At 32.8% G+C, this 18,322-nt stretch overlaps 2 protein-coding genes across 2 annotated transcripts in view; both read right to left on the bottom strand.

Moving 5' to 3' along the window:
• Positions 1–193: 193 nt before the first annotated feature.
• slc22a2 (solute carrier family 22 member 2) lies at positions 194–9,279 on the bottom strand. Its single transcript, XM_051138200.1, has 11 exons — positions 8,788–9,279; positions 8,588–8,691; positions 6,152–6,306; positions 5,837–6,005; positions 3,144–3,258; positions 2,958–3,061; positions 2,669–2,883; positions 2,485–2,593; positions 2,270–2,382; positions 519–618; positions 194–437 (listed from the first exon to the last, which is right to left on the bottom strand). The coding sequence occupies exons 1-11, from the start codon at positions 9,202–9,204 to the stop codon at positions 350–352; spliced, it is 1,689 nt and encodes a 562-aa protein (XP_050994157.1). The 5' UTR covers positions 9,205–9,279; the 3' UTR covers positions 194–349.
• Positions 9,280–10,380: 1,101 nt separating this feature from the next.
• The window catches only part of igf2r (insulin-like growth factor 2 receptor), a 45,145-nt gene continuing 37,203 nt past the window's right edge, over positions 10,381–18,322 (bottom strand). Inside the window, 4 exon segments of the mRNA XM_051138461.1 lie at positions 10,381–15,266; positions 15,372–15,441; positions 17,375–17,530; positions 17,643–17,829. Of these exon segments, the coding sequence (XP_050994418.1) occupies positions 14,892–15,266; positions 15,372–15,441; positions 17,375–17,530; positions 17,643–17,829 (788 nt within the window). The 3' untranslated portion in view covers positions 10,381–14,891.

Genomic DNA, 18,322 nt, shown 5'->3' with positions numbered 1-18,322 from the left:
CTTTTTTTAAATAAACATTTTGGTCAAAAAACGTATTTTAAAATGTAAAATTAAAACAATAACTAAGAGAAAAAAATACAGTAACTAAAGATTATGACAAATTTAAGCTTGGGAACAATAATTACAGCTTTACATAAATTAATGGTCCTTTTTTTGGCTTGATTACCAAATCAAATTCATATTTTAAGGCTGAAAATATTCAAACTGTTCATTAACTTTTATTGGAATGGCAAAAGTTGATTAATGAGAAGGTGATTTCAGTTTGTATATTTTGAGAGGGGGTAAGCAGCATTACTTAATAAAAAAAAAAGGGGGTTAAGGGAGGTTGTTGTTTTCTGTCTCGGGTTATTCAGACTGCGGTAACTTCTTTGTTCGTTGTCACATCAGAAGGCAGCAGATTCTCTAGCTGTTGACTCTTCAGCTGGTTTTCTTTGTTTCTGCATGTACAGTTCACATTTGTAAAGAAAGGTTTAAGGTGACAAAGGTTACCATGGCCAACATGTGCAGTAAAACCTCACCTGTTTGGACATTCGATGTCATCAATGGTTTCTGGAAGAGGCATACCTTTGGTTTCAGGTAACAGCAGAACCAGTCCACCGGCCACAAACGCAAGAGCACCTGTGAGAGACAACGTTCACTTCAAAAGCCTCACACTGACACTAAAAACATACTCAATGTCAAAACATCATGGTCAAGAGTGACCCTGCTAGCCCCTAGTGGTAGATTCTGTAACTGCACCATTCAGGAAGCAAAAACCATATTTAAATAAATAAATAAAATGGTGTATATCTAGTATTAATATATCTATACATATCATACAACATATAATACATAATTCGCTTTGCCAGAGGCCACTTTTTGCTGACGATTTTTGTAACTTTTTAAACAAGTAACAAATCACAAATATATATATTATAAATGACATATACTTTAAAAAATATAATTTCTATATTATTTAATATTATAGTGCATTTTCATATAAGCTATAAATAATTAGTAAATACATGCTTTTCCCAACTTTTTTAAGTAACATAAATCGCAGATTTATTATATATATTAAATATAATGTATTTATTTTTGTTATACTTTTGTTATAATATGTATATTTATTTATATATTCATAAAAAATTGTAATAGTACATTTACCAGTTCATATTTTTTCCAACATAAAATCTCAGATATATAAAAATGTTTACATTTCTATTAATATATTATGTATTAATAATAAACAACAACTACCAGTCAAAAGTTTTTAAACAGTAAGATTTTTAATGTTTTTAAAGTCTCTTCTGCTCACCAAGCCTGCATTTATTTGATCCAAAGTACAGCAAAACAGTACAATTCTGAAATATATTTTCTATTTAAAATAACATTTTTTTTTGTCATTTATGTAGTCATTTGCGTAAATTATTCCTGTGTTCAAAGCTACATTTTCAGCACCATTACTCCATTTCTCACTATACCATTTAAAAGTTTGGAGTCTATGATTTCTTCTTTTTTTTTAAAGAAATTATAGAAATTAATACTTTTTATTTAGCAAGGATGCTTTAAATTGATCAAAAGTGATAATAAAGAAACGTTACAAAAGATTTCTACTTCAGATGCTGTTCTTCTGAACTTTCTATTCATCAAAGAAACCTGACAAATTCTAATCGGCTGTTTTCAACATAATAATAATAATAATAAACATTTTTTGAGCAGTTAATCAGAATATTAGAATGATTTCTGAAGGATCATGTGACTGGAGTAATGATGCTAAAATTCAGCTTTGAAATCACAGGAATAAATTACATTTTAAAGTATATTTAAATAGAAAACAGTTATTTTAAGTAGTAAAAATATTTCAAAATGTTACTGTTTTTGTTGTACTTTGGATCAAATAAATGCAGGCTTGGTGAGGAGAAGAAATCTTACTGTTCAAAAACTTGAGTGGTAGTGTATATATTATTATATTAAATGTAGTTATTTTGTGTATTACTGTTATTATTATTATTTATTTTTTTAATGTCATCATACGTTATGTTAGTATCCATTTTTGTAGGTCTGTTAAAGCTTGAAATATATATATATATATATATATATATATATATATGTATATATGTCCTGCAGTTTGTAGTGAAGTGTTTGAGACTATGTGTGTACCATCAGACAATCAGGTTTCAGGATGTCATTTTCCTGCATCTCAAGGTTAATTAGTTATGTTTGGTGGTCTACCTCACAACACAAACAACTCATTTCAACTGTATACAAACTGTATCCAACTGTATACCGAAAATTATGAGAGGTAGTTCCAGCCAGATGACAGCAAGCCTGTAGAGCAGGAACGGTGCTATAATCCCGCCAATGTCACACAACGTAGAGCAGGCTGAAACACCCAGATTTCTGAGTCAAACAACATCAGAGAGTAGCATTACTGACCAACGTGACCAAAAACAACCATTTACTTACAGTACGAAACTGTAGAAATCATATATATTTACTTACCTGATAACAGTGGGATATAGTTCAGCATTCACAAACACTACCATTTCAAAAGCCACAGTGATGCCCAGCCGTCCAACACAAGCAACAGCACTTTTTAACCAGAACATACCTGTGACAGAAATAATATTTTACATTAATATATATATAATCACCTGTTTCCAGTCAAATTTAAATGGTAACTCACTGTCAGGGATGAACGCTGTGATTAAGCAGGCCGCCCCTGCCACGATATTCGCAGTTGCAAAAGGAAGCCGTCGGCCAATTCGCTCAATAGTAAGGAGGATGAGAAAAGCTGCTGGCAACTCCACGATTCCAGATATGAGGAAGTCCACGTATACGTTTCCTCCGAGGATTCCCAGCCTCATAATGAGACCCTGGTAAACCACAGCACTGGTGAACCTGGGGATACAACGGGCAAACGGTTACAAATACACGTTCACTGTACTTAACGTGGCGTTTAAGATCTAGCGTACCAGTTGAAGCTCAGGATGAATGTGAATTTTCTAAGTTTGGAAGTCTTGAACAGGTCCATGAAAGACGCAGTTGAGGCTGAGTCTGTGTTGTCATCAGTCAGGGTCTGATGGATAAATTTGGACGTTAAGAGACATCTGGACATTCAGCGTTATTTTATGCTCATCATTTTAATGTAAACTCTGTACCTCAATTTTCTTGGACAGTGTCTTTCCGTTCTCTTTGGCTATCGCTTTTGTGACCTCCAGTGCTTCCTTTCTCTTGTTTTGGCTTAGAAGCCATCTTGGTGATTCAGGGATAAACCTGAAATTCACATTGTATTTTAAATTATGCAAAATGACTACATTTATCAATCATAGTTTAACTTTTTACCGGGTCATCAAATCAGCAAAATTTCAAAAACTTCCCCAGCTCAAATTTTGGATTTTGCTACTATTTTTTCTGAAGAAAGACCATGAAAGCCAAAATATTAAATATCATGGATGAATATTTACTGAATAATCCACTGTTTTGTAGAGGGGCAATTTCAAAATGGCAATTTTCACCTGAGATACTAATTCTAATTTCAACATTATTTATTCTTCAGACATCTGTCTTTAAATGAAATTAGTATCAACTGCATACAAAGAGACCAACATTTGGTTTTCAACCACTGAAAATGGGTAATATTCAATAATCTAAACATGGAGCCTCATTGAGGTCACCATATCTCTGGAACTGAGCAATAAAGGGCCTTGAAAATTAAGATTCCAGAGGTTTATTAAAAACTAGAATCTGAAATCTCAAAATTGCAATATCTTCAATACTTCTTGAATTATATGCACACAGACTTTGAAAAAAGAATATTTATTGCACTCAAACAGGTGTTCAATGCAGTTTTCTTGGCAGAAGGAAACAAGATAGACCTCTAGTTTCAACATTATTTGTTCTTCAGACATTCCTTTTCAAAATAAAAGAAGTATCATATTTTTGCAAACTGACCCACATTTGGTTTTTGACCACTGAATGTACCTTTTAATGATTTACTCCTAGAGTCATATTAAACTTCCAATATCTCTGGAACCGAAACATATAGGGCCTTAAAAATATTAATTAAAAAATTTTTAAATGGTCACCATTGGCACATAATGTAACAAAGATTGCTAAAGTCAAAAGATTTTATTAACAGACCTACCAATCTCTGTGTAAAAATAACATTATGATGCTGCCATCTTTCTTAAGTCATTGTTACACTCCTGAATTTTGGCTCTGAATCTTACATGAAAATTGCCATTTTGACCCCTCTCTACACAATAGTGAATTACTCAGTAAATATTCATCCATGACATTTTATATTTTGGTCTTCATCACTACAAATCTCTATCTTTCTTCAGAAAAAATATTAGCAAAATCAAAAATTTGAACCGGGTACCTCTGGTTGAGCTGACACGGAATGACCCAACTACAAGTAAATATCCTAAATGAATATACACCCTGGTCAAGATTGTTCTTTGTATTCATCTTAAATCAGATATGGTTTGGAGAGAATAATGACAATGTTAAAACATTATAATGTTCAGTTGATAAAGAGTTCATCATCTGGAAATATGCGTTTAGATTATGTGAACGTGACCTAAAAATGACATTTTTTAAATGAAAAAAATCACATATCAAATAGACATACTACCATTCAGTCTTCAGTATCACATGATCCTTTAGAAACCATTCTAATATGCTGGAATTATTTTAAATAGAATTCTTTTGTAACATTATAAATGTCATTACTGTCACTATGGAACAGTTTAATCAGGGTTGCCAGGTTTTCACAACAAAACCCCCTAATTGCTTCTCAAAAGTAGCCCAAAAACCAGCCCAATTGCGTTCCTGGCTGTAAAATACACATTTTTTTTTGTCGGGATTCTCTTGGTAAATTCGTATTCCAGGGGCTAAATATGACATTATTGGGGTCGCTTAAACCTGCGGACACGAAAAACAAATCGAGGCAACAGTGTTTCAGTAGCCCAATTCCTCAGGAAAACTGCAGACTTGGCAACACTGAGTTTAATACATTTTTGCTGACCATTGATTTCTTTTTAAAACATAGTGTATCTTGAAGATGTACACATCAAAGGTCTTATACTACAGTATTTGTATGTTATTTGTATGTTAGTTTATATTTAATCTAATCTAATCTTTTCATTTAAATTTTATAAGAATTAGATAGAAAACTAGGTGGGTTGGTGGGGATTATAGAGGGACACAATATTCCAATACAAATTTGCACACAAACAAGTAAATAAATCTTAAATAAACCCATAAGGCCTTCTTTCATCTTCAGAACACAAATTAAGATATTTTTGATTAAATCTGAGAGCTTTCTGACCCTACATAGACAGCAATGCAACTGACCTGTTCAAGGCCCAGAAATGTAGTAAGGACATTGTTAAAGTAGTGCATGTGACATCAGTGGTTCAACCGTAATTTTATGAAACAAAGAAAATAGGAGCAGAGGAATGCACATGTATGCATCATGGTACTCTCGTGAATTAAGAAATTGTTCATTAACACCATAACTTTTGTTTTATTTTGCGCACAAAATGTATTCTCGTAGCTTCATAACATTTCACAACAATTAACAATTAACATTACTACCTTTTTAGGCCTTGAACGTAGTTGCGTTGCTGTCTAAGCAGGGTCATAAAGCTCTCGGATGTCATCAAAAATATCATTATTTGTGTTTCAAACATGAACAAAGGTCTTACAGGTTTGGAACAACATGAGGTGAAGTAATTATTGACAGAATTGTTATTTTTGTTTGAACTATCCCTTTAAATTCAGCCTTCTGAAGACTCTGAATATCTGAATTGCACATAACAGTAATGCACTATGTACAGGCTCTTACCAGTAGTATGTCAGGAAGCATATGTAAGGTATGGTGAAGACCACCTGTAGCCAGCGCCAGTTTGGTATGAAGTAAGCTAAGAGAGGGAGGATGAGAATGCCCAAGCTGAAGAACATCTGATAGGTCACTCCCACCATCCTCCTGTACTCCACCCCAACCAGCTCTGTGACTGCAGCCAGAAAAACAAGAGATGTAAACATGAGGATATCTGAACTATCAAGGATCCTAGTAAACTTTTAATGCAATACCACTGCACCTGAACTGAAACAACAACTTATTTATGTGTATTTGAATAAATTGAAATTGTTTTGTTACTTAGCACGTATCCAACCATCCAGCCGCCCTTCGTTCCAAAGCCAAAGAGAGCTCTGAACACCAGCAGGGCGATGTAATTAGGGGACGTCGCCACTAGAATCCCTGTTACTCCGATGAAGAAGTTGGTCATTAGGAAACTCTTCATTCTGCCGTATCTGAAAGAAAACATTAGAACATGTGAATCAGTTATCAGGATGCTAAGTTCACTTTAACATGTTGTTTGAACATTAATGTGTGTTGGCAGTGCATGTACAAATCTACCCTATAATGATAAAAATCCATGCAGTGGTTTTTAATTAATCTGTAAAAATAATATCCCCTTTTTCAAATCGAGCCATTCTCAGATGCCTGTCGTTGTGGCGTCACACCCACAGAGGCCGCTCCCACGATAGTTGATTGACATGAGCGTCTTACCTCAGATCAGTTGTAACAGTCCAACCTCTTTGTTTCAATGCCGGAGCAGTGATGTAAATTAGACAAGAATATCTCCGATTGAGCGATTGAGGTGTTGTGTTGCTGGATGTAATAATGAACATAGCGGTCATCGTTTACTCCCGACATCTGAGCTGCTGAAGATGCAGTGGATTACGTTTGTTTGTGAAGTGAATGCACCTCCCGATCTACATATATCCGTCTGTGTTCGTGCAAAACATTTGAGATCCAGCTTCACTTACAGCAGAAGTGAGTATAAGGGTTTTTTTTATGAATCTTTGCGATCATCTTTACTAATAAAGTGCTAGTTAGCAAGTTTAGCGGCTAAACGCGGCTAAAGTAAACAGACTCCTCACATCACAGAGAGAAGAGAGGGGCGGGGCGAGCAGAGCTCATTTGCATTTAAAGCAGCCTCGACCAAAATGAGATGATTTTTGCAGAGCTGATTTTGGCAAGGTAAAAAGGGTGTTTTACACAACCATTGAGAATTTTTAACCAAAGTATATTATAGACTTTTCATTAAGATCCTAAAAATCATATCAACTTGTGGAAAATGGGCATCCGATGACCCCTTTAAGAAATTCAAACAATCAATACCGTTTTGTGGCCCTTTAATGTTTCCTGATAGATCAATTGACACGTGAACCGATTGTCTTTTCTTCTTTACTTAAAGCACGAAAAAAACTACGAATGAACATCAGAACGTATTTTATTTAAATCATGGAAAGATGTGAATATCCACAAATGAATCTACTCTGTTTGATTTGTTTGTTGGGCAGAATGGCAGATTGGACAGATCTCCTGTCAATCAAGCTGTTTGCAAAAATGGTCTTGGCTTTTATTTTGTACACTGTGTGATAAAATGTACACTACTGTTTAGGGATTTTTATGTTTTCAAAATCGCATTAATTTAATTTAAAAAATGCAGTAAAAGCAGTAATATTGTGCAATATTATTACAATTAAAAATAGCTGTTTTCTATTTGAATATACACTACCAGTCAAAAGTTTTTGAACAGTAAGATTTTTAATGTTTTGTAAAGAAGTCTCTTCTGCTCACCTGCATTTATTTGATCCAAAGTATTTAAAAAATTTAATTTATTTCTGTGATTTCAAAGCTGAATTTTTTGCATCATTACTCCAGTTACATGATCCTTCAGAAATCATTCTAATATTCTGATTTGCTGCTCAAAAACCTTTGTTATTATTATTATTATTATGATGTTGAAAACAGCTGAGTAGAATTTTCTCAGGTTTCTTTGATAAACAGACAGTTCAGAAGGACAGCATTTATAACATTATACATTTGTAACATTATTAATGTCTAATTATCATCACTTCTGATCAATCTAAAGCATCCTTGCTAAATAAAAATATTAATTTCTATAATTTCTTTTCCCCCAAAAAATTATACTGACTCGAAGCTTTTGAATGGTATAGTGTATAATTTCACAACTCAACTATTTTAAATATTGACAATAATAATAATAATAATAATAATAATAATAATAATAATAAATGTTTCTTGAACAGCAAATCAGCATATTATAATGATTTCTGAAGGATCGTGTGACACTGAAGACTGGAGTAATGATGCTGAAAATTTAGCTTTGATCACAGGAATAAATATATTTTATAATATATTCAGATAGAAAGCAGTTATTTTAAATAGTAAAAAATTGTCAGATTTTTTTTTTACTGTTTTTGCTGTACTTTGGATCAAATAAATGCAGGCTTGGAGCAGAAGAGACTTCTTTAAAAACATTACAAATTTACTGTTCAAAAATTTTTGACTGGTAGAGTGTCTTCAACACATTTTGTCTTCCTGCACTGGCATTTTTTTTTTTTTTAGCCACATTTAAGTGCTACTTATCAGTTTTAAGGATTTTTAGATTAAAAAAAATGCATCCATATGAAATGTAAATTGATTAATGAATTAAATTTAAATGGTTAAAAAAATAAGAGAAGGGGAATTGGGAAACCCAGTAGTAAGCATCAGTCATACTTGTCTGCGAAGTATCCGATTGCAATGCTGCCCACTAAGAAACCAACACTGAGCGTGGCCTGGAACATGTCAACATACCAGGCGTCTGTGCACACTAGGTCAAACTGCAACAGAGAGATCATACGTCAGACATTTTGTTCTCTCATTGAACTTCACACTGTTATTAGCATTAGAGTTTGTTTTGTGATTCCACCACTCACCTCAGTGACGAACGACTGTCTCCCTTCATAGTCGTACTCCCAGCCCTCTGTACAGCCCGTCATCGGTAGAGTAGACAGCTGGGCCTGGATGAGCTCATTTTCTGGATTATCGCAGGTTAGACCGGTGGCGTTCCAATCCACATCCAATCTCTGACACTGACTGTACATCACCCCTGTGGAGCTGTTCATCAAGGGTACAGTCGCCCTCCGTGCGTCTTGAAGACTCCAGCCGCATGTTTCCCGAATCTCAGTAACGGCCGGGTCACGGCACCAATGTTCGGGTGTGAAGCCTTGGAATACAATCCCCACATATATGAAAGAAAACGGTACGGAGACCAAACAGAATATGGAGACAATTCGCATCTGGCTCCGACCGAATTTGCCGGCCTCCTCTAAGATGTCTTCGAAAGTGGTCATGGTCACTGTACGCCTGGTGGTGGAGGACCTGAAGGCATCTGCAGCTGTAAAAAGAGGTCTGCTAGGATGAGGTACAGGGTATTTACCCACAGCTGGCTGACCAAAAGTCCAGAGGAGGTTGAAATTTGATATATTCATGCTGTGGTTGACCAATTACACGCTGGGATGGGACAGGGGCCACCAAGTTACATTTTAACCCCAGTGACATCTGAAGCCTGTTACGTAATCTGTGTAATTTCTGTTTAGCAGGTGTTGTATGAAAACGGTTCAGTAAGTTTATCAACAGACATTGTCAAAGATTGCTTACTAAACCATTACTAATTGAACCCTGACACACTCTGGGTAGACTTTTTTTGTCTAGACTTTAATGAATAAAATAAAATAAACCCTGAATAAACCCTGGAAGACTCTGGGTAGACTTTTTGTCTAGACTTTAATGGATAAAATAGAATAAAATACATAAAATAAAATAAACCCTGGAACATTCTGGGTAGACTTTTTTTTGTCTAGACTTTAATAAAAAATAAAATAAAATAAAATAAAATAAAATAAAATAAACCCTGGAACACTCTGGGTAGACTTTTTGTCTAGACCTTAATGGATAAAATAAAAAAAATAAAATAAAATATTAGATGAAAGGCAAAATAAAGGCTAAATGAACATTAAAAATGGTTTCTTGACAACTGACAAATAATTATGAAGCATTCAAATTTTAAATTTATAAATAAATAAACAAACAAATGCTAAAACTGTACCAAAAAAAAAAAAAAACAGTTATTAGTCAAAACAGATTAGATTATTTAAGTTGTAATGGTCATTTAGTTTGTTAACTTTTCTAACTGAAATTAATTGAAACTAAAACAACTAAACTAAAACTAATACTAAATGAAAAAGAAATTAAATCTAAATTATTAAATTTTTAAAAAAAAAAAAAAAAAAAAAAAAAAATATATATATATATATATATATATATATATATATATATATATATATATATATATATATATATATATATATATATATATATATATATATATATATATAAAAATGACAAAACCACATCGCAAAAAATAAATAAAATTATTAATAAAATAAAAACTAAAACACTGGTTTGATTCAATTGGTCGAGCGAGCCCTCAGACTATTTGGGAGATGATGAACCACAATAACTCCTAATAAAAATGCATGCCGAGGAGCTGATAGTTTTATTGAAATAATGCCATAATATCTCAGCATAAACTATTAGAATCCCAAAACAAGATGCTGTAAAACATGACAAGTACAGTCTGAGAAGAGCTAAAGCCTCTATCAGGAAAAAAAGACCACCTCAGGACCTTTTCTTTAAGTATTTGAGAGAAGTGTATTGTACAATATGCCAAACAGCAGGTGCAGACATTTTTTCAGTAAGGAGAGGAGGAGCACGTGATCAACAGCTATCAAGTGCACCGTCCACCGTCTGCCCTAAAAGACAGGAAAAAAAAAAAAAAAAAAAACTGTCCACCAAAGTGCAAAGTACTAAAATAGACATCCAGGCATGCCTTAATGCATCCTGATGTACCGTCTCGGGAACAGTGAGTTATGACAGATATACAGAACTGGTGTGGCTTTATTTGGCAACCATATATGTGAGGAATACACTGACGGATGGTAATACAAGCCTATGAGACAAAATATTAGAGCAAAGAGCATTGAGCCAGAGTGAAAAACACTGTACACATGCTGTTAGACAGGACCGGTGTCCTGTTGTACCTTCACTGCCATGTGAGAAAAACATTTTGGTAAATCATTTCTGGAGAGCAACACAACTTGTGTCACCATATGCATCTTTCTCAATGTCAGCAGAACAACGTGAGCCGAAACTGATTCAGCAAATAAAACATCAGCGTGTTGTATTCGGTTAATGCAGCTGGAAACAACAATTCACACTAATGGGAAAAGTGCTTTGTAAAAGGCTTTCTGACACCTGCTTTACTTGTGGCTTCTGTCATAGGCAATGAATTTTCCTGTGCAAAACGTAAATAAAAATAACAGAAAAATGATTAAATAATAGGTAACACTTTACTATAAAGTTCAGTTTGTTCAGTTAGTGCATTAGATGTCGCCAACTTACAATGAACAATACTTTTACAGAATTTATTAATCTAGGTAAATTGCAAATTCTAATGCTTTTCTAATACATTAGTTAATGCATTAGGAACAAACATGAAATAATATTTCTAAAATTAAAATATTAATAAATTCTGTTAATAAAACGCACTAAAATGTAGTTTTCCCTCCAACCTCATATAACTTCCATCACAAATGTCTTGCGAGTAAATTTCTTGAGGAAACGCGAATGTTTTGCGAACAAATGGTTGAGTTTTGCAAATGTTTCTCATGGAAACTAACATTTTTATGCTACAAACAAAAAACAAACGAAAAAAAAAAATCTGGGAATGCAAAAGTTTTATGATCAAAAACAAATGTTTTGCAAGTGAACGCTAAAGTTTGAGGTAATGCAAACGTTTCTTGGGAGAATGCAAAAGTTTTACATTCAAATGCAAAAGTTTTGCAAACAAACAACGTTATGAAAACAAAAGTTTTGAGAGTGAACAAAACATTTCCTAGAGAACTGCACCAGTTTTACAATCAATTGCAACAGTTTTGCGAGGGAATGCAAACGTTTCTCTGGGGAACACAAAAGTTTTACGGTTAAATGCAAAAGTTTTGCAAACGAACAACGTTTCTCAAGGGATAGCAAAAGTTATACAAATCAAACGAAAATTTTGTGAACAAAACATTTCTTAGAGAACCGCAAACGTTTTGTGATCAAACGCAATAGTTTCTTAGAGAACTGCAAATGTTTTACAAATCAAATGCAATAGTTTTGCAAAGGAAGGCAAAAGTTTCTGAGGAACACAAAACATTTTTACGCTATGAGAAAAAAACAGGGCGAAAAAAATATCAGGGAATGCAAAAAAGTTTTTACGATGACAGTTTTCGTGAGCAAACAAAGGTTCTCAGACCAATGCAAAAGTCCTATAATAAAAAAAAAAAAACGTTTTGCAAGTGATCACAAAAGTTTAGAGGTAAAGCAAATGTTTTGCGAACAAACTCAATGTGTCTCAGCAAAAGCTACGCAATTAAACAAAAGTTTTTAGAGTGAACGAAACGTTTCTTAGAGAACCGCAAAAGTTTTACGATCAAATGCAATAATTTTGCTAAGAATGCCGAAGTTTCTCTGGGGAATGCAAAAGTTTTATGCTTAAATGCAAATGTTTTGTGAACAAACAAAAGTTTTGAGAGTGAACAAAATGTTTCTTTGAGAACCAATCAAATGCAATAGTTTTGTGAGCAAACCAAGTTTCTTGATGAAACAATGTTTTGCAAGCAAATGCTTGAGTTTTGCAAATGTTTCTCAGCAGAACACTAATATAATAATAAAAAAAAGAATGAAAAAAGTATCGGAATTTTTATGATCAAATAGTTTTAGTGAGCAAACAAAGGTTCTCAGAACAACGCAAAAGTTTAAAAACAAAAATTTTGCAAGTGAACGCAAAAATTTATTGAGGTAACGCAAACGTTTTATGCTTAAATGCAAAAGTTTTGCAAATTAACATTTCTCAGGAAAGACCACATGTTCACAAACAAGTTTCTAAGAGAACTGCAAAAGTTTTTGCAAAAGTTTTACAATCAAGCGCAATAGTTTTTTTCGAGGGGATGCAAACGTTTTTCTGTGGAATGCAGAAGTTTTATGCTTAAACGCAAAAATTCAAGGGAGATGAAAAGTTATGCAATCAAACAAAAGATCTGTGAGTGAACAAAACAAAATCACAATCAAACAAAACTGAACTGCAAAAGTTTTACGATCAAATGCAAAAATTTTGCGAGAGAATGCATTAGTTTTTCGGGGGAACGCAAAAGTTTTACGCTTAAATGCAATCATTTCGCAAATGCTTCTCAGCGGAACACAAATAATGAAAAAAAAAAAAAAAAAAAAACGAAAAAAGTATCAGGGAATTTTTATGATCAAATAGTTTTAGTGACCAAACAAAGGTTCTCAGAACAATGCAAAAGTTTTATGATCAAAAACAAAAATTTTGCAAGTGAACGCTAAAATTTTAGGGGGAATGCAAAAGTTTTACGATTAAATGCAAAAGTTTTGCGAATTAACACGTTTCTCAGGAAAGACCACATGTTCACAAACAAAAGAACTGCAAAGGTTTTACAATCAGACGCAATAGTTTTGCAAGAAACTGCGAAAGTTGTTCTGGAGAATGTAAAAGTTTTATGCCTAAATGCAAAAGTTTTGAGAACTAACGCAACGTTTCTCAAGGGAGAAGAAACGTTATGCAATCAAACAAAAGTTTTAAGAGTAAACAAAATATTTCTTTAAAAAACGCTAAAGTTTTATGATCAACTGCATTAGTTTTGCAAGAGAATGCAGAGGTTTCTCGGGGGAATGCAAAAGTTTTACGCTTCAATGCACAAGTTTTGCGAACAAATGTAACGTTTCTCAAAGGAGAGGAAATGTTATGCAATCGAAATAAGTTTTGAGAGTGAACAAAACATTTCTTAGGGAACTGCAAAAGTTTTACAAACAATCAATGCAATGCAATAGTTTGTGAGGGAATGCAAAAGTTTTTCTGGGGAACTCAAACATTTTATGCTTAAATGCAAAAGTTTTGAGAATGAACAAAACGTTTCTATCAAATGCAATTGTTTTGAGAGCAAAGCAAGTTTCTTTAGAGAACTCAAATGTTTTATGAGTGAATGCAAAAGAACTAAAATACAATTTTTCCTCCCATCTCATTATCTTTTACCATCACAATGCCACATAAATGAACTGAACCTTATTGTAAAGTGTTACTAAAAAAATAACGCAAATAAACCCCACACAGTGAATTGCAATAATTTTCCTTCTGATTGCGATGAGAAATTATGATTCTAAAGGAAGCCTGCAGCAGTCACACATGCAATGTTATTTCTTCATGGCACTAAATCTCTGTATGTGCTCTGTGTTCTATTAGGGCAATTAGAACATGCTTTTTATCAGAACAAGAGGGAAAAAGCATTGCACAAAACACCCAACAGGTGGATGTTATGGTTTAGATGAACGCAGCTAAAGCTAAAATGTGAATGTCAATGCGTAACGCAAATGTGAAGCATGATATTCAAAGGTTTGTGATTTAAATATTAACTTGACAAAGCGGATCAATCTCCTCTCGGTGCTACATGGCTCAAGATATGTGGAATACTGCTTAAGATTGTAGTTTAGAAAAGATCTTTGACTGTATCTGCCACAATCATCCTTAATTATTTCAAAGAACAGTGTATTTTTTCCAGTGAGCTGGTGAATTAACAAAAAAACAGTACCCCAAAATCTTTAAATAACAATAAAAAAAAAATCTATATAGTCCGGTTTGTGGGAGACCAAATTCACATACACATGATGCTGTACACGATTCATCTTAATCAATGGAAAACCGAACACACGAACAAATAAACGATCAAATGACAAAAACTTCTTTTGTCAAAAAAGGCATCGAGTCTATTTAGTGGACGAGTCGTCCAACTTGCTCTTGAAAGCTGTTAGGTAAACAGCTCACAGAGAGATTTCCCTTTAGAAAACCCAAAATGGAGCAAATAAACACTTGGAGCGTGGTGGCAGAGACATTCAAAAGTTCAGTTCGGGCCGCTCGGCGCCCTCAGACTTTAAGTAAATCCTCATCGCTGTCATCAGGGTCCGGCTGAGGTTTCCTCTGGTTTCTATCGCTGTATCTGGTCTTATTTCTGCTCCGCGTGTCCACCAGGAGCCCGACCAGATCCTCATCGCTCTCTGCTTTCAGCAAAGCTGATTGCAGCCTTGAGGAAGTGGACGAAGACGGGGCGATTCGCACCCCTGGGACTGTGAGCACCTCGTCCTCGCTGTCCTGCTCGTCCAGGGAGAAGGAGCGCAGGGCGTCTGCGCTGACCGGTTTGGTGGTGATGTGACCGTTTTCTTGAGGCTCCCGTGTGGGCGTCCCGGTCTCTTCCATTAGCCATTCCATCTCATCTTCACATCCGTCCTCATCTGTGTTCACCTATATGGAGAGACGAACAGAAAAACAATAAAAGAGTTTTGTGTTTATTCTCACTCTGCTCATTTTTTACTTCTTGTAAAACATCCAAATAAAAATAAATGTTACCCTGGAGTATTTGTAGGATACTGGATTTCCTTTCCTGCAGCAGCTTGACACTTTCTGTATTACAAGTTGCCTAAAAATACATAAATTCATAATAAGCATACTGTCTAAAAAATGGTGTAGAAACAATTTTCAGTAACACTTTACAATCATTTATTAACATTAGTCTATGTATCAACTAACACGAATGAACAATGAACAATACATTACACTATTTATTAATCTTTGTTAATGTTAGTTAATAAAAATACAGTTTCTCATTGTTTGTTCATGTTAGTTCACAGTGCATTACTAATATTAAACACAACTTGTGATTTTAATAATGCATTAGTAAATGCTGACATTAACTAAGATTATTAATTGCTGTAAAAGTTCATGTTAACTAAAGTAGTTAACTAATTTTAATTAACCTTATTGTAAAGTGTTTTTTTTTTTAATTTTCTGGTTAATTTTACAAATAGTAACATTTTACAAAAGTCATAAAATAATCAGTTTTATTTACAGCATTGAAATATATATTCTTTACAGTGCAGCTCCAACAGAATTCCTATATTATTAATAAATTGGTTTTATGACTAACATTACTATATATTTACACTACCATTAAAAAGTTTTGGTATAACTAATAATAATAATAATATATATATATATATATATATATATATATATATATATATATATATATATATAGATATATATATATACACATACATATAAACACACACACACACACACACACACACACACACACACACACACACACACATACACACACACACACACACACACACACACACACACATATATATATATATATATATATATATATATATAAATAAAATATAAATATATATATATATATATATATATATATATATATATATATATATATATAAATAAAATATAAATATATATATATATATATATAAATATATATATCAAAAAATTATTACAATTAAAAAATTTTTTTTTTAATTTTTAATTTTATTTTAATTTAAAATGTGATTTACTCCTGTGATGGCAAAGCTACATTTTCAGAATTCAATTTTCAGAAATCATTCTAATATGCTAATTTATTATCAATGTTGGAAACAAGCTGCTTAATATTTTTTTGGAAACTGTGATACTTTTTCAGGATCCTTTGATGAATAATAAGTTAAAAAGAACAGCATTTATTTAAAATATAAATCTTTTTCTAACAATATAAGTCTTTACTATAACTTTCTATCAATTTAACACATCTTTGCTAAATAAAAACATTTTTTTTTTTTTTTTTTTTTTTTTTTTTTTTCAAAGAAAGAATTGAAAAGAAAATTTACAGACCCCAAACTTTGAACGGTAGTGTATATTGTTACAAAAAAATCTATTTTAAATAAATACTGTTTTTTTAACGTTTTATTCATCAAGGAATTCTGAGAAAAGTATCACAGGTTCTAAAAAAATATTAAGCAGCATAACCGTTTTCAACATTGATAATAAATCAGAATATTAGAATGACTTCTGAAGGATCACGTGACACTGAAGACTGGAGTAGTGATGCTGAAAATTCAGCTTTGCGTCACAGAAATAAATTCTATTTTCAAGTACATTAAAATTGAAAAATGCTATTTTAAATTACAATAATATTTCACAATACCACTGTTTTTTTTCAGCATTTTTAATTAAATAAATGCAGCCTTGAGGCAGAAAAGACTTCTTTAAAGAACATCTAAAATCTTACTAATGCCAAACTTTTGAATGGCAGTGTAGTTGTCATTAAGAGTTGCCAATAGTTGTCATAATTAATTTTTTTTAGGGATTCTGTGATGAATAGTGAGCTCAAAAGAACATTTATTTGAAACAGAAATCCTTTCTAATATTATAAATGTTTTTACTCTCATCTTTGAACAACTTAATGCATCCAAAGTATTAATTTCTTTAAAAAAAAAAAAAGTACTTGTCATGAACTTAGTATTAGTTTAAAAATAAATTTTTAAAAATCACACATAAATGTAAGTGGCATTTACCTCCTGTCTCGTTTGTGCAGCAGAAGAACAAGCAAACAGATTGTCAGCACAACCAACAGCAAGCTAAGCACCGCCCCTAATGCCTGACTCCGCCCAGACAATCCAGCATGCTCCTCCCCTCCATCAGTGCTGTGTGGGTCCACTGAGTTGGATGAACTATGGGAAAACCAGTGTATTACACTCAGACTTACTTGGCTAACAAATCTATGTTGTAGAATTGCCAAATAATGGTCTAAAAAAAGTATGTTTAGCCGCAAGTGATACTCACAAAAATTCACAAACGGTGGAGGTGTGCCAAACAAACAGATACTGGCAGCCATCCGTCTCCAGAAGGAATTCTGGGATACCTTCTCCTGCCGTAGGACTGCAGTGGAACAGGATGGTCGAAGACACAGTTTTGGTTTTGTCTCGTCCACATACAGATTCAGATGGTATAGAGACGTCAAGATTTCCACCTGACAAAATACAACACAAGGGTCTTAAATATATCCATGCATGTGTGTGTATTTATATATACATAATAAATACACACACATATATTATGTAAACATAAACTTTTATTTTGGATGTGATTAATCATTGCACAGCACTAAATAAAATAAATAAATATACAATATAATATACAAATTCCACAAAATGTATTTTAAACAAAATATTTTGCTGTTTTGTGTTGTTACAAAAATAATTTATAAATTATTTATAAACAATAGAAATAATAAAATAAACTAAGCAATCTTTTAAAAAAAAATAAACAGAACTGTTTTTTTAAAATAATATTTTGGCATATTTGTGTCGTTACAAATAGAATTTATGAATTATTTAATAAAGATACAAATAAAAAAAAACATTTCTCGATATAAGTAAATAAGTCAATTAATTAAATATATAAATATATAAATACATATTTTAAATAAAATATTTTGGCATTTGCATATTTTTATAAAATAA

The sequence above is a fragment of the Labeo rohita genome, chromosome 20, assembly GCF_022985175.1.
Source record: "Labeo rohita strain BAU-BD-2019 chromosome 20, IGBB_LRoh.1.0, whole genome shotgun sequence".
In the NCBI taxonomy this organism is placed as follows: Eukaryota; Metazoa; Chordata; class Actinopteri; order Cypriniformes; family Cyprinidae; genus Labeo; species Labeo rohita.
This window is presented reverse-complemented; position numbering and strand designations above follow the sequence as displayed.

Coding starts and splice junctions, on each gene's coding strand:
- slc22a2 (XM_051138200.1), bottom strand. CDS start 9,204: ATGACCACTTTCGAAGACATCTTAGAGGAGGCCGGCAAATTCGGTCGG. Junction 8,692..8,787: donor GACAGTCGTTCGTCACTGAG/GTGAGTGGTGGA, acceptor TCTCTGTTGCAG/TTTGACCTAGTGTGCACAGA. Junction 6,006..6,151: donor GATGGTTGGATACGTGCTAA/GTAACAAAACAA, acceptor TTCTGGCTGCAG/TCACAGAGCTGGTTGGGGTG.